General features: G+C 37.1%; 1 protein-coding gene across 3 annotated transcripts; it reads right to left on the bottom strand.

Moving 5' to 3' along the window:
• Positions 1-19,533: 19,533 nt before the first annotated feature.
• On the bottom strand, positions 19,534-23,097 carry CD1A (CD1a molecule). 3 transcript variants are annotated; one of them, XM_087441167.1, is made up of 6 exons: positions 22,797-23,085; positions 22,184-22,450; positions 21,191-21,469; positions 20,700-20,978; positions 20,270-20,360; positions 19,534-19,800 (listed from the first exon to the last, which is right to left on the bottom strand). In XM_087441167.1, coding segments are annotated over exons 1-6 (978 nt in total). In that variant the 5' UTR covers positions 22,858-23,085; the 3' UTR covers positions 19,534-19,799. The 3 variants fall into 3 exon arrangements, with proteins under 3 accessions (XP_087297293.1, XP_014653169.2, XP_087297297.1); XM_014797683.2 differs by having other exon boundaries at positions 19,534-20,360; positions 22,797-23,097; XM_087441171.1 differs by having other exon boundaries at positions 19,534-20,360; positions 22,370-22,450; positions 22,797-23,083.
• Positions 23,098-23,297: the final 200 nt, after the last annotated feature.

Below are 23,297 nucleotides of genomic sequence, written 5' to 3' on the forward strand. Positions count from 1 at the left end.
CCAAGAACCTACAATAGAGGAAGAAAAGTCTCTTCAACAAGTGATGTCCAGAAAACTGGGACATCCACATGCAAAAGAAAAAAGTAGACCAATATCTTACACCATACACAAAAATTAACACAAGATAAATTAAAAACTTGAATGTGAGACCTGAAATCATAAAACACCTAGAAGTAAACACAGGCAGTACTCTCTCCGACATCAGTCTTTTAGAATAGCATAACTCCTCAGGCAAGGGAAACAAAAGAAAAACTAAACAAATGGGACAACACCAAACTAAAAAGCTTCTGCATGGCAAAGGAAACCAACAACAAAATTAAAAAACAGCCCACCAAGTGGGAGAAAGTATTTGCAAATTGTATATCCAATAAGGGATTAATTTCCAAAATAATAAAAATCTCATACAATTCAACAACAACAAAATGAACAACCTGATAAAAAAAAAAATAAGCAGAAGATACAAACAGACATTTTTCAAAGAAAACATACAGATGGCCAACAGTCACATGAAAAGATATTCAACACCACTAATTATTAGGGAAATGCAAACAAAATCTATAATGAGATATCACTTCCCACTCATCAGAATGGCTATAATTAACAAGACAAGAAATAACAATTGTCGGAGAGTATGTGAGAAAAGCAAACCCTCATACACTGCTGGTGAGAATGCAAACTGGTACAGCCACTATGGAAAACAGTATGGAGATTTCCCCCAAAAATAAAAACAGAAATACCATAAGATCCAGCTATTCCACTTCTGGATATTTATCCAAAAAACATGAAAACACTAATTTGAAAAGATATATGAACTCCTATATTTATTGCAGCATTATATACAATAGCCAAGACTTGGAAGCAACCTAAGTGCCCACCAATGGATGAAAGGATAATGAAGATGTGCTATATACATATATCTATAGTGGAATACTACTCAACCATAAAAAAGATGAAATCATGCCATTTGCAACAACATGGGTGGACCTTGAGGTTGACCACCCATTATGCTAAGTGACATAAGTCAGACAGAGAAAGACAAATACCATATGATTGCCCTTATATGTGGAGGATAAACAAACAAATACATAGATATGGAGAACAGATGGGTGGTTATCCGAGGGGAAGCGAATGGGGGGAGGGCAAAAGGGGTAAAGGGACACATATGTATGATGACGGATGGAAAATAAACTTTTGATGGTGAACACAATGCATCCTTTACTAAAGCCAAAATAAAATGATATACACCTGAAATTTGCATAATGTTATAAACCAACGTAACTTCAATAAAATAAAAAAATTATAAATCAATAAAATGAATAAATGAATGATTTATATTAGTAGTGCTGAGCTAAACAAATAGACAGCCAGTTATTTTTCCAGCAAAAATGGGTTTATTCATAATTAGCAGAAAATTGTAATTTGGGTGCTGCAATCATGGGGAGCCACGTGCAAGCCACTTGCTTCTCCTTCAGCAGCAAGAAAGGAGAAATTCTTTTATAGAGGGGAAGAGGAAGCTGGGGGGGCTATTGTCAACAAAGAGTCCATTGGAGGATTTGAGAGTTTGATGTGTAGTGGCTTTTTATTGGCTGAGTTGTGACAGTCTGTCATTGGCTGAGCTTATTATCAATCAAGAAGGGGAAATCTTTCTTCTTTCTGTTGGGCTTGGCTATCACATTGGGTGTGAGAGTTCCCCCTTTTTGCCTCCTGACTCCAATTTAATGAAGTTTCTGTTTATTAATTTGACAGTAGTGCTAAATTCTAAAGCCAAAAAAAATTTTTCTAAACAATCGATAAAAAAGAAAATTTTGATCAAGGTATGCTAGAGGACAGACTGGATTGTCTTTTCATGTCTGCTAGGGAAAATGATGTTATGATGTTACAAAATCAATATCATATAAAGAGACCATCAAAAAGCATCCAGGTACATATAGGGGAAAAGTGTTTTAGAGAAATGACAAGCAGTTGATTTAAAAATTTTCTTACTTTCTGGGACCAGGCCACGGCCTAGTGGTTGAGTTCAGCAAGCTCCACTTCAGTGGCCTGGGTTCACAGGTTTGGATCCCAGATGCAGACCTATACCACTCATCAGCCATGCTGTGGCAGCAGCCCAGGAAGATTGGCACAAATGTTAGCTCAAGGCTGCTCTTCCTCAAGCAAATAAAAAGGAATATTGGTGACAGATGTTAACTCAGGGTAAATATTCCTCAGCCAAAAAAAAAATAAATTTTTTATTTTTTTCAATGAAGTGCTCTTTCTGGTAGTTCTTTAGCTTTTTAAAATTTGAAATGTATGGTCATTTGTGTCAAGTCTTTTAAATATTAACTATCTTATAATTAAAAACAAAAAAAAAATGGCTCCAAGCTGGTCACTTGGCAGAAGCAAACACAAAACTGTTTTCTAGGGATCCACAATCAATGCAATCTTCTATTTCCTAATATAGACTTTGCTTTGCACAATTTCAATATACACAAATTTCAGTTACCATGGTTTATTTAAATAAGACCACTCCCTCAACATAGCTCAAATTTCAATTACCACAGTATATTAAATGTTAGCAATTGCATAAAGTACAAACTTTACTACTAGCTCTTCATTCCATCAATCACTATGGAAATGACAAATGTGCAGTAAGTAAACAATAACATCAGTAGCCAATCACATCCCTTCTTTCAAAATTTTTCAGTGACTGTTATTCTGTTCCACGCACAAACAGCAAAGTGTGTGCTTGTGTTGTCTCCTTGTATTCCAATGATAAATCCATGTGACATTTTACATGAATAGTAATGGAAAGAGGGAATTGACCAATAAAGATGAAAATGAAAAGGTTAGAAGTTAGATTTTTTTTTCATTGACGTCATATTGGCTTATTACAATATGTTCTCCTCCTCCACCTGAAACATTTCTAAGTTTCTGTCTTCAAGCTGACTAATTCTCTGCTCCATAAGGTCTGCTCTATTTTTTATGCTTTCTGCATTATTTTTTATCTCATTAATTGTGTTCTTCATATCTAGAACTTCTGTTTGGTTTTTTTTTAGATCGTCAATGTCTTTGGGGAAGTATTCCTTCTGTTCATTAATTTTATTCCTGAGATCATTGAACTGTCTTTCTGAGTTTTCTTATAACTCATTGAGTTTCTTTATGACAGCTATTTTGAATTCTCTGTCAATTAGATTGCAATCTTCTGTGACTTCAGCTTTGGTTTCTAGAAAGTTATCATTTTACCTCTGTTCTGTCATATTACTGTAGTTCTTCATAGTGTTTGATGAATTGATCCTCTGCCAGTGCATCTATGGTAGTAATCACCTTTTCCTATTTGGGTATGGGTTTGGGTACTTTGGTTTTGAGTTGGTTCTGACTGTATTTTAGAGCTTGCACTTTCCACTCTCCACTGCCTCTGCCAGAAGTATTGACAGTGCCTTCCTTGTGCTGCTTGTGCCTCTGTCATTATTGGTGCCTTGCTGCTTAGATATTGCTGCAGTCTCCTGTGATGCCACTTGGGTCACCGGGCTGCAAACTCTTCTGCTGCTTCTGTGGTCATCTGGGTCTCATGTTCCTCTACTGGCTTTTTGTGGGCTCGGTTGCTGTTGTCCCATGCACCGCCTTCACTGCTGTTGCCAGGTTGTCTTACGGTGCTGGTTGCAATGATGCCAGATGTACTGGGTTCAGGGATGCCATGAGGTGAGGGCCTGGAGACCTGGGTACTTGTATGCAGCCTCAGTTGCTGGTGAAGCTGGTGTCAGGGTTGCCACCATTGGGGGCTGAGTCACAAGATCTGTTGTGGTTCCTAATTTTTCTTGTTGTAGATTCCACCTGCCACCACTGGGAGGGGGGCAGGGGCTGTTTCTTCTGCTCCTGCCCCATCTGCTCATAATTGTGCAGGTCAACATGCTGCTGCTGCCACTGCACTATGGACCATTCACAGGCAGGGCCACTGTCTCTTGGTGAGAATGTTCACAAGGATGGTCCTGGTTCTCCTTGGTAGGCACTCCCACAAGTGGGGCCACTGCCACTCAGTGGGGTGTGTCCACATGGGCTGGACTGGTGCCACTTGGCATGTGCTCTCACAGGCCAGGCCACTGCTGCTCCATGGGCATTTGCACATGGGCTGGGCTGCCGCCACCCCCACTCAGAGTTGTGCTGGCTGCTGCATAAAGATCTGCACCCTGGATCGCTGCCACCAGTGAAGGGAGAGGAGACCACTCCCTTAGTTACACTGCTTCTCAGGGTTGTGGTTCACCCATCTTCATATGTATAGCTGCATGGATCTCTCAGGTATCCTGTTGTGCTGTGTAGGGAATCCTCTCTTGGTCATTGGATGTCCATTTGGTTGTCACTTAGAGAGGAGAAAAAGGGAACAACTCAGTCTGCCATGATGCTGATTTCTGGAAGTGATATGTGAATTGAATATAAGTGCAGTTATAGAAGAATTAGCTGACCTTGAGATGTTGATACTGCCACTGTTTGAGAAATTATAGATATGAACCTAGAGGAACTTAGCAAAGGCAAACTTATCAACATAAATGAGGAAAGTGGTTGTGATGGAAAGGAGGAAGATGTCCCAGATGGAGTGAGGCTGACAGAAAGTTCACATTTAAGGAACTCTCAGAGATATTCTCCAATATCAAAAATTCAATGTGCAAGATGTTTGGAGCAAACTTAGAAAGAAGTATGAAAATTCACCAAGGCACAGGAAAGATAATCCATATCATTAAGTTATACGATGAGAATAAGGCAAAGACTGCTCAAACCACTCTTGGTAAATTTTTACAGAGAAATAAAACATTTCAATTATGGATGTATCTATTGATTTAAGTGATATAAATTAATATTATTTTTACTATTTTTTATTTTCTTATATATTTATAACTGACAGTAAGAGGGTATGGAATGTTTTAACTAAAATTTTTAAAGGTGACAAAATGATTACAATTTTTCTCTTTGATTATTAAGGACCTTTTGCATGGTTTCAGCTTTCATGATCAAGTTTTACAGTCCCACACTATCAAGAAAAGGAAAGACTGACTTTATATCATAAGATTTGGAGTCACGATAAAAAACTACACATTTTTAGCCTCAATGATATTTTCTTCTTGACATCATAACTTCATTTTTCTTTAAAGAAGAAAGCTTTGAAGCTTGCAAGGAATTAAATACATTAAATTGGCATTCTAACATCATTCTGCTTATGGTATGAATTTTACTAAACTATCACGTCAAACTAGTGCTAAACACATCTCTTAAAGGATATTTTTAGAAGTATATGTTTGGCTTGCTTTCTAGAATCCATAATTTTGTAATATCTTCAAAATTTCTAAAGAAATATTCCAGATTACCAGAAAATGAATTCCTAGTCCCTTGATGGTATTAGCTCAACTTCTTAATCATATACTAAATGATGATTTTAATTTCATATTTCTTCATCTTTTTAATACATTCTGATGTTTTGTTGAGACTGAAAAGTAAGAGCACTATTGTTGTGTGACATTTTTTAAAACTAGTTAAAGACAGACTTGTACTATATCTTTTACTATCAAAATTTTAAAAAGAATGTTCACAAATCAAAGAATATAGAATGCCAATGAATTTTTTCAGGGTTTTCAGATGTTGTCAGTTATATTTTCCATGCATGGTGACACTGTCATATGTGCGACTCTTCAAATCATTTTTGTCTGTATTCAGCATTTGTAACTTGTCTATGAATGATTTATATAATTCTTTTACAAAGATTTCATGTACTGGGAAAATTCTTCAACATAAAAAAATGTTTTATGTGGAAATATATAAATTTTAAAATACACATACTTAGTAGTTTTTTGTTTTATCTAGCTTATATTTGAGGCTGTACTTTCAAACCTTAGAGGAAAATATTTAGCATTTCTTACCTTGTTTAAAATTATTTGATTCATCACATCAACCATAATCTTAATTGTTTAGTTTTGTATTGCATCTCCTAAAAAATGTGTTGTATTAATTGTTGCTAAGGTTAGTCTTCTGTGCAAATGTTCTGCCATAATGTTGCCATAATTTGCTATAATATTTGCTAAATGAAGAGACTACTAATGTATTTTCTTTGATGGTGCTCTGAATGCTTGACTTTGTCCTGCCAAAAACTGAATCACCTATATTATATGTTCATTCACAGCATGTCAATATTTGCATATAGTCATAGTTCCACAGCATTCATAGTTATATAATTTAATCATATTTCATTTTGGAACACTTATTATGTGTTCAAGTATTGTCACTTTCTTTTACTTTTAACATATGTTAACTTTGCTGATCTTTTACTCATTCTCTTTCATTAGATTTTTTTTATTCCTAAGGAATTTAAGTATAAATTAAATAATGATAATACATATGAGTTTTTAAAAAGCAAAACCAGAATCTAGTTATTTTTTCACTAACTGAAAAAAATTGTGCACAATAAATGATTCAAAACTCCTATCTTTACTTAAACTCTTTACTGAAGTATAATGAGCATTCAAAAAATTACAAAATTGTAATTATAAAGTTTTTTGAATTATCACAGGGAACACACCTGTGTCATATAATTCAAGTCAGGAAGTAGAATCTCACTAGCACCTCAGAAGACTCCTCATGCCACTCCCAAAATAACTGCACCACTCATCCCTAAACATAACCTCTATCCTGACTTCTAACATTATAATTAATTTTTCTCTCCCTTTGTAATAGTTTACCTTCTCCCTGAAGAATGGCCTTCTTTATTTTCTTGTATGCTGACAAATTATTACAGTTTTTTCTTGTCTAAAACAAAGCATTTAATTTGAGTTTTGATGGATATTTTCACTGAGTATAGAATTCTAGATTTTCAACTTTGTTTTCTTAGCAGACAAAAATCAACCTTACATTAATTTCTGGATGCCAATGTGTGTTTTTTAAGAAGCCGGATGATAATCAAATTATCATTGCTCTGTAGGAAATTAGTTTCTTTTCTCTGACTATTTTTAAGATATTCTCATTGTCTTTGGTATTGAGTAGTTTTACATGATTTACTTGGTATTACTTACTTTTTGTTCATTTGCCCTTGTTCATTGGAATTCTTGAAACTCACTTTCTATCCTGGAGATTTCTCAGCCATTATTTCCTCTCAAACATTATCTGCTCCATTCTCTCTTCTGCCATTTTGTGACTCCAGCTACACATTTGAGCTTTCATGATATTCCCTCAATTGCATACTTTGTCTTTTCCATATTTTCCAAACTTCATTCTGGATATATTCCTCTAATCTATCTTCCAACTCACTAATTCTCTCTTCAGTGCAGTCTTATCTGCTATTAAATCCACCTATGTTTTTCAGCTGTTATCATTTTATTTCTCCATTAAAGAATTTCCAGTTGTTTTTCTTTATAGCTTCCATTTCTTTGGCAAAATTCTCAATCTTTATTTTATCTCCTTGAGCATGCTAAGGCTACTTCTTTTAAAGTATGTACCTGATATGGACTTTGAGGGTATTATGCAAAGTGAGATAAGTCAGAGGGAGAAGGTCAAATACCATATGATTTCCCTTATTAAGTAGTAGATAATAACAACAACAAACAAACACATAGAGACAGAGATTGGATTGGTGGTTACCAGAGGGGGAGGAGGGAGAGAGGAGGGCAAAAGGGATAATTCAGCACATGTGTGTGGTGATGGATTGTAATTAGTATTTGGGTGGTGAACATGATGTAATCTATGCAGAAATAGAAGTATAATGATGTACACCTAATTTATACAATGTTATAAACCAATGTTACTGCAATAAACAAAAAATTAAAATAAATAAATAAATAAAAATATCTTATTTGTGCTAAAAAATAAAATAAAATAAAAATAATGTACCTGATAACTGCATTATCTAGGAGTGTGGTAAGTCTGTGTCTATTCTCTGTTGTCCTTTTGTAAAAAAAAAAATTTGTTCATTTTGCCTTGTCGCTTTATGCTTCTGGGTGGTATTTTGTTTTGTTTTCTTTTATTTTTGTCTTTGTTTCTGAGCATTGATCATTTACATTTTAAAAATGTAGAAATGATTTGGGGCTTAGGATAATGTTACCTTCCTTTAGAATCATTTACGGGCCTTGGCAATATAAAATTAGCTTATTAATTTCAGGGATTAAGGTAATTTGAAACTGTTACAGTATCTGCAAAGCATCACTCTCCTTCTGCTTCACACTTACTCTTAGGATGCAGCCCTTTAGGGCTGGAACCCAAAATTCAGGCTCCAGTGGTATCTTTGAAGATTTATGAGTCTGCTGAATGCTGTGCTTAGCTTCTCAGTCTCTTTAGCTGCATCTTGAGGAATTAGCAGATGCCTCTAGAGTAAAAGCAGTCTCAATACAGAGCTCACCTCTGCCTTCAGTGGAAGAGAGTTGCTTTGTCCAAGGGGATGTTCCTTCCCTGGGGAGAGCACACAACAAACGTGGGAGTAAAATGGTACAGCCACATTCCCTGTTCTAGGAAATGTCCGAAGGGCCATCCTAGCTCCAGAACTATCTGTGAACTTGATTTAAATCCTCTACTGCAACTGCATCACAGTTCGACCCCTCTATTTGCTCAGTCCTGCTTGCCTCTTCTACAGGTGTTGTTTATGAGAGCATTCCCTAATAAATGTTATACATGCAGATATCCATCTGAGTCTGTTTCCTCAGAAACTGACCTAGGACACACATTTATATAAAAACAGCCACTTGACGTGGACATAGCCATCCCTAGCAGCAGCAATCTGTCACAGTAAAATCCTCAAATGGACACTAGATGCAAAATCCTACAGTTACCTGTCCAGGCCACAGCAGTAAAGAGGCTGCTGCACAGCATGTAAAAACCAGTCATGTTGAACTATATAAGCCACTGCACACCAATAAGGTCACAACTCTTGTGGTCATGCACTAACTTCTAAAGCCAATAGCTGTTTGCTTTGGCTCTGACAAAAGTTTCTCACACATTAATTATTCCCCATTTCCACAATAAACTTTTGTCCATAGTTCTCTTCTAACAAAAGCCCCAGTAGTATTTGTTAATTATCTCCTGAACAAACTTACTCCCCTAAAGTATAGACATCAACCTTTCATCTTATTCAAAATTGGTGAAAATGTATGCAAAAAATGTATTCCAACGTTGATTTTAACTTATAGATCCTCCTTGGTTTTTGTTTTAAGTTAGAGCTCTTCCCTAGATTCAATATACACAAAGTTATGTTTTCTATTTTGGATTATCTCAGTGAAATGAGTTATGAAATACTTCACTCTACCATTTTCGGAGAAGTTCACTCTGATTTCTAACATGTTTCTTTTCATGTTTTGGAATCGCTTGTTGTGTTTTCTCCATTGCCTTAGAAAATATACAGATAAAAATGAACCTATACAGATAACATGGGTGTCATTATCAAAAATTTGATTTAGCCTTAGGAAAAAATAAATAATCCATACAGGTCATTACAATGAGAAAAATAAAGACCTACAGGTAAACATTTCATGAACCAAAGCTGTCCATCTTTAATTGATATTCAGCCAACATCCTGGATTCATTAGGATCAAGTTTGGCTGCAAGTGACAGAAAATTCAAACAAACAATATCTTTAAAAAGATGTGGTTACATTTCTCTGTCTTATGAAGAGACTGGATTGGGGTTATTCTGGCATTCCATTGGTCAGGGGCTTGGTTCCCAATTTCTTCTTCTGTTTTGGACTTTTCTGCATTTTTTTGTTTCGCTTTGTTTCTTTTGTTGTGGTCTTTACCTAGCTTGGTCCTCATTCCAAAGGTCACCCCGTACTCTGAGATGGTTACCAGAGGTCCTTCCACCAAGCCCACATTTTAGCTGGCAATAATGAGAAAAGAAGAAGAGGAGCACAACCATCCCCCACTTCTCTAGATCCACTTCATAGAAGTCGTACATTCCATTGGACGACTGCAGTCACATAACCACAACCAGCTAAAAAGGATGCAGCTTTTATTCTGCCCAACTAATAACAGGGGAGTTGATTTATTCCAGAGGAAGTGGAAAATAGATTCTGGGAGGCAACCAGTGGTGTAACCTCATTTGGCAATTCATCAATCCATTTAGATAAGTCGATATATAGCTGGTAACCACTTTCCCTCGAATGTGTAATCTGGAAATAACATTGTTCAAAGCTCAAAGACCATAGGCGGTTTTCTCAGGACACTTTGTACCCAAACTAGGACTTATACTTGTTTTAAATATTTTCCTATCTAAATTCATATCTGACATTCTCCCTGAGGTAGAATTGGTTGTCCATTGGGGACTGAAGGAGTTGTAGGTAAGACAACAAGTGCTTCTGTCCAAGAACAGAATCAAAATTATATCTCAAGAAGAATCTTGGTACTCTCTATGGGTGTTATCAGCCTTCTGGAAGCAAACTTGAGATTCAAGCAAGAGTTCTTGAGTAGATGCCCAAGACCCACAAGAAATTTCCGATTGCAAATTAGACCCACAGCTCAAATGAGTTTTAAAGTTACTGTTCTGCATTTAACAGGTAATATAAAATTGTTGTACATAAGGTGTATGTTAGAGTACATAATGTAAAAGTAGCTGCTGCTCAAAAATAATTATATTAGTTGAACATAAGCAATATTTATGGGAGACTTAGAGTCTACTCATTCCTATAGATAATGTAAAATCTACCCTCGAGTTTGCCAGAACATCAGAGAGCTGCACACTGGACCAGATCATGTTGTGTTATTTTCCTCATCTGTTACTTTTGGTTAATATGATCACCTTACTTTAAGAGACTTAAAAATCAGGGCTGTGACCCTCATAAAATTTACTGAATGAACTTTCAGAAGAATATTTTTCACTGAACCAAATAATTTCTTCTTTATAAAAACTGATGGCACAAATTAATTTGTGGCCTCAAGGCTGGGAATATATACATTTTTCCTGAACTACTTATTTCTCTATATCTTCTAGACACTGTGAATATGTAATTAATTCTGTCTTAATCATTTTACAATCCTCTAATAATTTGCAACCCACATACAGGCAGTGTACAAGGTATTCATGACAATTTTTTTAACTTACTCCAATCTTGGTTTCATCATATTTTACCTGCCACATATTTCCTTGGATCTATTCCTGTATTGTTATCAATATATTTTTAATATTATGCGCATAGTTTTACAAGTAATTTTTAGAGCCAACAAGTTATTGTGAATTTATTCATCAGTTTATAAGCTGCTTGACGATTTGGGGGACTTCTGATTTTTCAATAATAACTAGGATGCTGAAACTTTGTTTTAATCTCTACTGTCAACCAGTGGTAAAATGTAGAAATTTATGCCAATCTATACCCTTTGATGATTACAAAAATCCTGACATTTTCAAGCAGACTGTTTTGATGCTGCAGATATTTTGATTCTGTGCTTAGAAATATAAGTATTTTATATAATATTATATTTTTTATGGTTCTTCCTTGGTAGTTTATCCAAGTGCAACCTATTATCCCAATTCAGTCTCTTTTTTCTGTAGATATCATTAAAAAAGACTGTTGAATTAATCATTGTCCTCCATTTACAGACTCATGGATACCATTTGGTCTGAGTAGACCTCCTCTGAAAAATATATTATTTATTTATTTATTCTCATTTCTTTCTCTTCACCACATTCTGATGTATTAATGTGTTATCCTTCTGTTTCTGTGTGTTCTTGTAAAACACTGTGTTGTTTGATGTGTACACTTTAATTTCCACAAAATGTATTATACTCTATGCTTCATCTACTAATGTATTTCATTCAGCACTCTTAAAGACATTCCATATTACTCTGTGCCTAGTCCGTTGTTTATACCTGCCGCATAGAATCCCATAGTGTTAATGAATAAATGAAAATCAATAAGAAAAGTATACATATAGAGGTATATGAGGAAGTCATTTGGTTTAAATCTAATTTGACCTGGCCTTGTTTTTCTTGAATGACGTGATGTGGCCTGTCAAGCATGCATTGTACATGTGCTTTAAACATTTACTATATCCCAAAGCAAAGAATGATGTCTTTAACAATAGGGAAGTATGCTTTCCCCATATCATCATCTCTTTAAAGATAAGCACTTCTTCCAAGAAACTAGGAGTCACACTGACCTGCTGTGTTCATCTTGTGACCACTGACCTGCTATGTACATCTTGTGACCACTAACTTGCTGTGCTAGTGAAATATTTTCTGACTGTAGCACAAATAGATATTCCTACCATATTTGATGTATGTTCCTTGTCCTAAAATGGTATATAACCATGCTGTATACCTCACGTCTCTGGAGTGCTTCCTTCTCTAGTGAATGTTGTTCTCCTGGGCTATACACTTCTCAGATTGGCTCATATAATAAACTCACCCCAGTTTTGATTTATAGATTGATTATTGATTGTTTGTGTTGACAGTGTGTATATACCACATTTTACTTACGTGTTCCCATAGGGATGAACATCTAGCATGCTTCCAACACCTCACTACCATAAAAATGCTGTGATAAACGTCTTTATATATGTTCCCTCTGGAGCTGGGTAAGTATTTTCTATTATGCATATTCAGAAGTGGGATTGCAGGGTCAATATGTACATCATTAGACAAGATACTGCTGCAAACTTTCCAGAATTACTTCACCAACCTCAATGCATGGAGATTCCCACCTATCCCACATCCGTGCAAACACTGGGCTTCTGGAGCTTTCAGATTTTGCCAATTTGGGGTGTAAAATGAGATCTAGTCTAAATTTGCATTTTGCTAATTACCAATGTGTTTGATACAACTTTAATTTCAACAAAAGGTATTATGTGTATGTTTAATTTATTTATGTACTTTATTCAGCACTCTTTAAACTTCCCCGTTTTACTCTGTGTATATATGTATAAAATACCTATATACATTTTATTTTTAGAATTGCAAATATTTCTCTTGACTTTTCACCCATTAATTTTGTTCAGTGTGTACTTTATTGAAGAGAAAGTCTTAATTTTATAAAATGAAATTCAGTAATTTTTTACTTTTGATATAATTTAATTTTATTATTCTTTTTTTCTAAAAACTCATCAATTTTATACAGTTTGTGGTTCAGAAGCAACGTTATGCAAAACAATGGAATGGTCTATGCTGCCCCCGTGGCTCCCGAGTTTCCAGTTTAGGAATTTAGCTGAAGAAATAAGTCCCCATTAATATGTCATAAAGATGTACTGCTATATTATATGGTAGTAACTTTGTAACACTATCCTTTGCATTTAAGACTTTATTCTATTGTCAATAAACTTTTGCTTGTCTCTTTCAAAAATGATTTAGATATTCATAGTCATTTATTCTCCTACATAATATAAAAAATAAGTTTACTAAGTATCTACAAAATCCAGCTGGAATTCAATTAGGAATTTACTGAAATTATAGAATAATTTTTTTAAATTGTAATTTTTTATAAAAATAACTGCTCCATGCAACTCAAATTCATCATAAATAGGTTTATGACCTTTAATAATATTTAGAATTTCTCTGTAGAATTCTTGTATATTCTTTCTTTAGCTATGTTTAGCTATTTTATAGACTTCGTTGTTATTATAAATGGTATCTTATTTTCCTCTATTTGTTTGTTGTTAGTATTCTATTGAATAGTGGTGACTATAGTAGGGAAACGTCTTGTTCTTCATTTTCACTGGAATGCTTTAAAGCTTCAAAATTAGATATATCTCACATAGGTTGTTTGTAGCTACATTTGACCCTGCAGTCAGAGTTTCCTTCTATTCTGATTTGGTAACGATTTATCAGAATAAACATGTAAATACATCAAATGCTTTTCCTGTAACTCTGGAGATGATTATATGATTTTATTTCTTTAATCTGTTGAAGGAGTGATTCTATTAAGAGATTTTTAATGGTAAAGAATCCTTGCATTCTATGGATTCATGGAATAATCCCACTTCATTTGGTGCTGATTTTGTTTGTAAATATTTTATTTGAGTCTTCATACATAATTTCTGAATAAATATACATGAATGAGATTAGCTAATAATCACTATTTTAATATTTGTTTTCTTTTTTCTGGAGGAATTCTTGCTGACTTGGGTGTCATGAAAATTTTGCCTCATAAAATTATTTGGGATTGTTTTCCGTCTGTTTCTGTACCTGGAACAATGTGTAGGAAAGATGATTATCTGCTGCTCCATGTAGTCTGGACCGATGACCTTGTGCAACTAGTAACTTTGACTACTTGTTCATTTTCCATAACAATTACTTAAATATTCAGATTCTCCCCCTCTCCTAGAATTTTTTTTTGGTGAGGAAAATCAGCCCTGAGCTAACATCTGCCAATCCTCCTCTTTTTGCTGAGGAAGACTGGCTGTGGGCTAACATCCATGCTCATCTTCCTCCATTTTATATGGGACGCTGCCACAGCAGGGCATGCCAAGCAGTGCATCGGTGCGCGCCTGGGATCTGAACTAGTGAACCCCAGGCTGCCGCAGCGGAGTGCGCGCACTTAACTGCTTGCGCCACCAGGCCAGCCCCTTCTAGAATTTTTTAAATCAAATTTTATCTACAATGGATGTGTTTATATTAATTACATATGCCATTTTCTTATTTTAATCTGTACATTGCTTATCTATAATATGTCTACTTTTCTAATAATATTACTCTTTTGATCGGTTCTGAGAGAGATATAAAATTTATATTTTTATTAATTTTCTCAAAAAGCTAGCCTTTAGGGTTGTCAGTCATTTTTATCGATCTTTTGTTTTGCTTTTTATTTTAAATTTTACCACTTTTAAATATATTTTCTACTTCTAATTCTTTATGTATTGTGTTCTTTTTCTAGCTTCTTCAATTAAAATCTTAGCTCATATGTTTTTACTCTGTCTTCTTTACAAATAAATTCTTAAAAGCTATAAATTTCCTGATACGTGTCACTTTAGATTCACTTATAAACTAGAAAATGAGAATACGTGCTCACCTATGTAAAAACAATGCATAGTAATAAGTTTGCAAAAACTAATCCTTAGTGACCATTGCTTAAAAATCTCAGAATAATTAAAATTAAATGAAAGCAAAATGCAGAAGTCTGTGAGTGCAGATATGCACTTTGTTCATAGTCCATATCTGCTTCCCATTTTAAATACTGAATTACTGAATTTACAAACCACCACAGAAAATTGGACAAAGCATACATAAATCATTTCTGAAACTTACAGACCACATCAATTATCAAATTCACTAGTGAATGTTTCTAGCCCCAAACCAACATCACACAGAAAATGGATTTCAAAGCAAAAATGGCTAATGCTAATTTTCTTGATATGTGATATAGATTGATTTTTCTTTTATTCTTGCTAAAATTCCTCCTAAACTCTAATTTCTGCCTGTGATGAACATAGGTTTGTGTGTAGATATGGCCAGATGTCTTTGAAGAAGAAATTTCCCTTCCTTTGTTTTTCCCTGGAATTACACATTGCTGCACTCACAAGTTCTCTTTTAATCCTTCTTTCTAGAACTGAGAAATGTCCTATAAACTTCCAGCTTGCTGTAGACTTGGTCAGTTAAACTTCTTCTCATGTGTGAATAAAAAAAGGTTTTTTTTAAAGATCTATATGAGCAATTAAAATATTTAATAACTAAGGAAAATATAATTAAATGATTATAAAGAGTAAACAGAAATATTTATAAACGTGATAATGCAAAGACATGTTACATCCTTTGTCATTTACAAAGCTGACTATAGCCATCTGGTCACATGTCTAAAATTCTTTAAAAAAAAAATCTTACATGCCATTAAAAAGTTTAGAACAAAGTTAAAATCAAATTAATAAGTTAGAAAAACATCAAATACTATATTATACCTTTTTACTATTCAACAAAATTTCATGTTTTAAACATTCTTTCTACTCGATCAAGTTACTTCTTTTTTAATTTACTTTTGATTTTTTGTTTCTAAGAGCTCTTTTTTTTTTTTTTGAGAAAGATTGGCCCTGAGCTGACATTGGTTGCCAATCTTCCTCCTTTTCTTTTTTCTCCCCAAAGCCCCAGTACATAGTTGTATATCCTAGTTGTAGGTCCTGCTAGTTCTTCTATGTGGGATGCCACCTCAGCATGGCTTGATGAGCTGTAGGTAGGTCCATGCCCAGGATCTGAACTGGCGAACCCTGGGCTGCTGAAGGGGAACCCATGAACTTAACTGCTACAAAACCGTGCTGGCCCTGATCAAGTTACTTTTACATCAAGTAACCAGAAGATGGGACACAGTTGGGTGGGCACAATACCCAGCACTTTACATCTTCTCACAACTGGAATGGCTTTGTCATCAATTCACTTACCCACTACCCTGGACTGCCTACTAGTTCTGACAATACAGCCGACTCCTTCCAATTGCCAAATCCCAGGAAGCTTATATATCACCTTCTGTTTTCTTCCAAGTCCAATTACAAACCTGCCTCACATTTTATATCAGGGTCTTGAAACTTTCTTGAGGAGAGTCTCAGTAGCAGAAACTTCTAGCCCTTAAACATGAGCCCACTGTGGCTAAGGCAGTGTTTGTTGAGGAAACCAACAGGACTGTATACTAGGAGAGAGGAAAACTCTATATTTATCCCATGCTGAGGTTGTTAAACCTACCAATAGGGAAAGGAAGAAATAACATTCAGAGATTTTATGGAGAATAACTTGGTAAACAGAAAAGCTGGGTAAGAAAGCCTACAAAGATTTCTGAAGTTTGACTCTGGGTGATTAAATATAGACATCAAAAAAGGAGTGAGCTGGGAGGAAGAGGTTATTCATTGTAATTTAAATACCTGGAGACACAGCTGCTTCTGTGTCTTTGGACCAATCTCAGTGAAGATGTTTACCATACAAATAGTAAAAGCTGAATATATGATGAATGAATGAATGAACAAACTTATTATATCAAGAAGAAATTCACAGTGTCTTGCATTTTGATTATTTAACTGTCATTGCTAGTCAAACAAGTGCTTGTCAAACAAGCACTTCATGTTTTATACCCCATACCATAACATCCAGGACAAGAGAGAGCATCTCTTTCCCCTACCATCAAACACAAGAATCAGGCTTCATATAAACTGTGCCACCATAGAGCAGGTGCCTAGCCCTGAGCCACCACTCTGAGCAAGGATCAGTGGGGTTGATACTATGATTTGCTTTAATTATAGGTTACCTTTCATCCTTTAGCCTCTCACATTATCAAGGATGCTTTCTCATGATCACCTTAGGCTTATCAGGGTCCAGAACTACAGATGAGGATGGAGTCAACCAACTAAAAATCACATGGCTGCTATGTGAGGGTGACAAGGTAGACTGGAGCCTAGAGAAGCAGCCAACCAGTCTAATCCAGATAAGAAGATAGCAGTGGTCCCACTGCTCACTCGCCCGCATCCCAAATTTTTCACCTTTCCTAACTTTCCCATCTCAACTTTATTTTCCCAAAATTTCCACATATGCAGCTGCTGCCACCTGCACTGGATACCTCTGGATATTCTCCTGGCCCTGGGCCCCCTTTTTCACCCCCATAAACAAATTACAGTTAAGCCCTTTCCCCTAGTTCAACCCAAATAAATCACTGTACTAAGAAACTAAGATAGAAACAACAAAGAATGAAAACAGTAAACTATAGAATGAAATGAGGAAGGGAAAATTTTCAATCTCAGAAGATAGTGGTGATCTTTCTCTTCCCCACTACTTTATACCCAATATGTCCCTACTGCATAGTAGGTGTTTAAGAAGGTTTGTTAAATTAATGAATGGATCCTAAAGTAATTGAAGTTTAGCTGTGGATATCTCAACTCACATTACCATTCAGGGTCATTAGTCATAAAAAGTCAATCTTCAATATTCACGAATTCTGTATTTGCTAATTAGTCTACCTGTTAAAATTTATTTGTAACCTCCAAATAATTACTCACAACCCTTTCACAATCATGCATGGACATGTGCAGAGTGATGCAAAATTTGTCACGCTCCTCTCTCATTTCCAGCTGAGGTCAAAGAAGGTGGCAGTCTGCCTTCTTCCTTCAGTTCTCACACTGTAAACAAGTGTCCTTTTCATGGTCTATTGAATGCCACATTTTCTGCATTTTTGTGCTCTTGCTTGGTCACTTTCCCATTTAAAATGGCCCTGAGGTACAGTGCTCAAGTGCTGTCTAGTGTTCCTAAGCACAAGAAGGCTGTGATATGCCTTATGGAGAAAATGCACATGTAGACAAGCTTTGTTCAGATATGAGTTATAGGGTTATGAGCCATTAGTTCAGTGTTAATGAATCAACAATGCAGTAACTCCAGAAAAAGGAAGAGGAAATTCCCTCATCTGTATGTGGAGGGACCCCAGAGAGTGCTAAAGCAATATCATTAATGCTTTGGTGAAGCTATGGAAAGATGGAAAATGAGATAGATTTGTGGATTAATGAGATGATGATTGCTTTTTGTTTGTTTGTTTGTTTTTAAAAACATAGTGGACAGCAGAGCTGTGTGGATGAAAGTCCAAGGAATTTATCATCATATTACCCAGGGTTGGGAACATGTTAAATAATGCTTGGCTGATGTTTTATTATAAAGGAATACAGCATATAATAAATATATCATTTGGAAATACGTATATTAAATAATGTGTCTTTAAACAGAAATGCACATAAAATGTATTCATCAGTTGACACAAATGTTCTGACCAGAGGCTCACAGGAATCTAACCTTGTATTTCCCACAGGAGAGGTGGCTCAATAGTCACTAACTCAGTGTTCCCAGTGACTAACACAACAGCCATGAATAGTGACAATGTGCTGTATGTACTCTCCTTGCCTTGATCTCACTTCAATCCTGAGGATTAACACTCTTGTTCTCTTTCTTGACTAGCTTTTTTTTTTCCTCAGTGCTACACCTTGCACTACTACCTCTCAGGCATCACATATATCAGTATTTCTCAAATTTTAATGCACCTTATCAATCCTCTGTTGATTTTGATAATGAAAATTATGATGCATTAAGTCTGAGACCCAAGATTCTACATTTCTAACAAGCTCCAAGGTGATAACTCTGCTGCGTGTCCCAGAATCACACTGAATAGCAAAGACCTACATTCTACCTTCTTCTTTTTGATTAGAATGCTTGGAGCAATAGTTTCACCCCAAGAGGGCTCTACAGTTAAATAATAAGAATGGTCAGAAACAATATTTTGTTTCTCCTCAGGAGCTCGGAGAAGTCATGAAGGGACTAGGGAAGTGTGAGTCTCTTGGGCAAGTGAGACTTTTAAGAGGAAGAGCTTCAAATGTCTTAACTACTGCAAATATGTCAGGAAGGAAAAGAATAAGAAAAGTCTATAGGGCCGGCCCTGTGACTTGGTGGTTAAGTGCACGCGCTGCGATGCTGGTGGCCCGGGTTCGGATCCCGGGTGCGCATCGAGGCGCCGCTTCTCCGTCCATCCTGAGGCCGAGTCCCACATACAGCAACTGGAAGGATGTGCAGCTATGACGTACAACTATCTACTGGGGCTTTGGGGGGAAAAAATAAAATAAATAAAATCTTTAAAAAAAAAAAAAAAAAAGAAAAGTCTATAAATTTTGCATAAATTCAACACAGCTATTTATTTAGAACATATTACATGCAGGTAAGACACTTTCCCAAGGTTATAAATATTTAAAAATGTGGACTTTGCTCTCAGGAAACTTAAAAATTATAGGAAGAAAAGGAATCTAAATAGCTGCAACACATGGCAAGAAGTGAGGAGTAGATTTGGCAAAGTACAGTTCAAGTGTGCTGGGAGTTCAGGCAAGGAAAACACTGCTTCCACCTGTAACAAGGAAGACCCTCTGGAAGAAGTGATATCTGAAATAGAACAGATGACAATTAATATTTGAATGTGTGGAGGCTGCTAGGACCTCATTCAATTCAAAGTTATAATTTGAGTTTTAAAGTCCCAGAACCCAGGCCAGAACAACAAATCCTACAAAACTACACCTGGCTTATACTGATAACTGATCATTGACCAGAAATAAACAACAACAAAAGTTCTACAAGGATAATCGAAAGGATGTCATCACATTCTTTGCATTTAGATACATTCTGAGCCCCTGTGTTGCTGGGGTCCCATTCCAAAGGGACAATAGTACTTGGAGGTTCACAGCGTGTCTGACAAAAACAAAGAAGGAAGTCACTGTGCATGAAGTGGAGGTGAGAAGTGAATTGTAAGAAGGAAGAGGACTGAGAGGGAAGACTGAGGAGAGAGAAAAAGAAAAGATGGAAGACAAGTGAAGAGTGGGGCAAAGAGCAGGAAGGATGGATACAAAGAACTCACCAGCGCTTCCTAAGCCAAAATGCAAGACCTGTCAGAAGCACCAGGAGCACTATTACTGCCAAGATGATCAACCCCACGGAGCTGTGATGTTCTGAGGATTTGGATGCACACAAGAATATCATTTCAAATCTACTCCATTTTATTGCATTTCCCTGGTCTTCTTTTGTCCCCTTGAGTGTCTGTGTCACCAATCTCCTCTGTCTCTATTTCTTCTCTCATCCCTTTTCGGAGATGGATCCTTCGTCTAACCCCCAACATCCTCCTACATCAGCAGGTCCCTCATTTTCCACTTTTCTATTTCTTGGATAAAACTTACTTTTAATTTTTTGGTTCTGAAGTCCCTAGAATCCCAAATTTTTCATCTAGTTCTCCTGCTCTGCTTGAGGACCACCTAGTCCCCTTACCAGCTTGGGCTCCAGTTCTTTCTTACCCCGGTAGAGGATGATGTCCTGGCCTCCTAGACTGCTGTGTCTTACACGGCAAGACAGGCCAGCTGCCTCAGTGACTTCCACATCCAAGGACTTCCGAAGATACCATGTCCCATCCGCATTGGGCAAGACGTCACCTCGCTGAGTGCCCAGATGCTCCTGCTCACCCCGCATCCACATCACCCAAATAGGCTTTGGGTGGAAGCCAGAGACATGACAAACCAGCATCAGACGGCCAGGACAAGGACTGGGGCCAGTGGACAGCCAGGCCTCTGGCATTACTGCAAAGGACAGGAAAGATATTCAGATGAGGTCTCTAACAGAGACTTAGAGGTTCATATCTTCATATCAGTTTAGATAAACACATCTTTCCCAACTCTAGGAATCTGTCACCCTTTATTCCCTAACCCTCTTGGCCCCTTCACAGGAAGGGGATGATGGAAAGGTGTGATTTTAGAATAGAGAAGCCTTAAAGGAAGGGTGTAGGACTGACCTTGTCGCTGGAGATCTGCCTTCCCTGCATCAAGGAGGCTCAAGAGGAGACGTGGACAGGTATCACTGAGGAACCTGTGTGTTATTTCCAGGCCAACTTTATCCCCATTGAATAGGTTGCAGACATCCTGAGCCCTACGTCCACCCTCTGGAGATGGTAACCATGAATTGTTCTGGAAGCTCATGAAATCTGATCCTTGATAAGCAACGTGCATGAAGCCTACTGAGGCCTCACCAAAGTGCAGCTTACAGCATCCTGCCATCTGGAACTCAAAGGGATCTGGGGAAAGGGGTTGTGAATTAACAAAAGAGGGAGTAAAATGAACAAAAGTGGTAAAATGAAATGAGTGGAAGCAAAAGACAATAGAAGCGGAAGGGAGAAATTTAGGAGAGTGAGAGACTGGAGCAATGTTGGCTTTCAGCAGAGGTTCAGAAAAAGAGGAATTGGTGGTAGCTGGAGATGGAGAAAGAAATGAATGACACGAGGAAGGGGCCCAATTGTTCAAAGAAAGCAACATGAATGGTGTGGGCAGAGAATAAGGCAGGACTTAGTGTGAGACAGTTGACGTTATAATAATCTAAGGTGAATGGAATGCGACAGGTAACAACGAATATATTGACAGAGATTGCTGAAGAGACAGAAAGGGGCAGAAAAATCACACTTTCAGGGGTCAAGCAAAGAGTAAGGAAGCTGAAAGTATCTGATTTGAGGCGAGGGGAAGGGGTGGTCACAGGAAACCACTAATGGAAGATAATGTGGCACAAGCCTGTTATAAACGAAAGAAGATTTTGTAAGCAGCAGAAGACATGAAGCTTTTGAGGAATCAGGGTCTGGATATACTCTCTGCCCAAAAGTGTCTAATTGCAGTATTATAAGGGGAGACGTAAGGTCCAGAAGTGAGGGAAGGCTGTTTTCTAGAGCAATAAGAAACTCACTGAGACACACACACCTCCCACCCATATCACCACTCCCCACTGAGGGAACTGAACTCACACTCAAGCTGCCATTGACTGGCATGGTTGTGGATTGTCTGAAGACTTTCAATGGAGGACAAATGGAGTAACTTTTCCTGTTCCTTCCACTCTTCATTGCTGAAGTTGCCCTTGGACCAGGGCCACAGGAAAATGATAGTACCAGTGTCGCTCACCCACCCATGAGTCTGCAACTCACCCAACCAACCTGAGCCCAGAGTTCGTACCCAGGAACGGTTGTAAAAGGATGAGATCTGGATGATTTGGAAGGAGACTGGCTCCTGGAAGTCTGTGGCAAAAAACAGATAACACGAGGACAAAAATACGCGATGGGAAGGAGAGAGAATGGAGAAAAAAACATGCCACAAAGGGGAAAGTTAGAATCGGAAGGAAAGAGGAGCCATAGTTGTCTCAGGAGACATTTGCCTGACCCAGGGCCCTGTGTTTTATATTCAACCTTCAGAAGAGCACAGGGACCTTGTCATGGATACTCAGAATAGAATGAGGCTGACACTCTCACTCTCCAGGTATATGCTGGGAAAACTCACCACACACACAAACACACACACACACACACACACACACACACACACAGACCCTCTTGCACTGAACTGGACAGTTGCCAGAGTTCTTACCGTCTTTACTGTCACCAGCTGGGAGGAGAACTGCTAGCAATGGAAGTTGCAGGAAGAGCATTTCATTTGCAGATGTTCTTTCTTTCTCTCAGAAAAGTTGATCTTTGATTTCTGTTCTAAACAAACCTACCCCACAATACCTCTATTCTGACTTCCTTATCCTACCAACAGAAAAGCTTTCCTTTCGTCACTGTCCGCAATGAAGAAAATCTGTTCCTTCCCTAAACCCTGGACTATTTATTCGGACTCTCATTTCCCCTTTAGTTCTCTGGACCGCCTACTCAGACTCGTGCCCCCTCCAGTTCTGACTCTCTACTCTGGCTTCCAGTTTCTCGCCTTGTCACCAGCTTTTACCCTTTTCACCTCCCCCTGATTCTATTGCTATGGAACAAGTCTTGTGTGGTATTGAAAAGTCACTTTATCTCTAGGGACTTTTCTTTTTCACTCATCCAGTAAAAGTGTAAAATTAAGTGCCTTCCCAGCACACTACCTAATCCTCTC

Source organism: Ceratotherium simum, chromosome 2 (assembly GCF_057802395.1).
Source record: "Ceratotherium simum simum isolate JZ-2026a chromosome 2, ASM5780239v1, whole genome shotgun sequence".
NCBI lineage: Eukaryota > Metazoa > Chordata > Mammalia > Perissodactyla > Rhinocerotidae > Ceratotherium > Ceratotherium simum.

Bases quoted from the DNA above. Each gene is read 5' to 3' on its own strand.
- CD1A (XM_014797683.2), bottom strand. From the start codon at position 22,857: ATGCTCTTCCTGCAACTTCCATTGCTAGCAGTTCTCCTCCCAGCTGGT. The intron at 21,470-22,183 runs GTGAGTTCAGTT...CCCTTTCCCCAG, and splicing joins CAGTCAATGGCAGCTTGAGT to ATCCCTTTGAGTTCCAGATG. The intron at 20,979-21,190 runs GTCAGTCCTACA...TGTCCTTTGCAG, and splicing joins GGCAGATCTCCAGCGACAAG to TAATGCCAGAGGCCTGGCTG.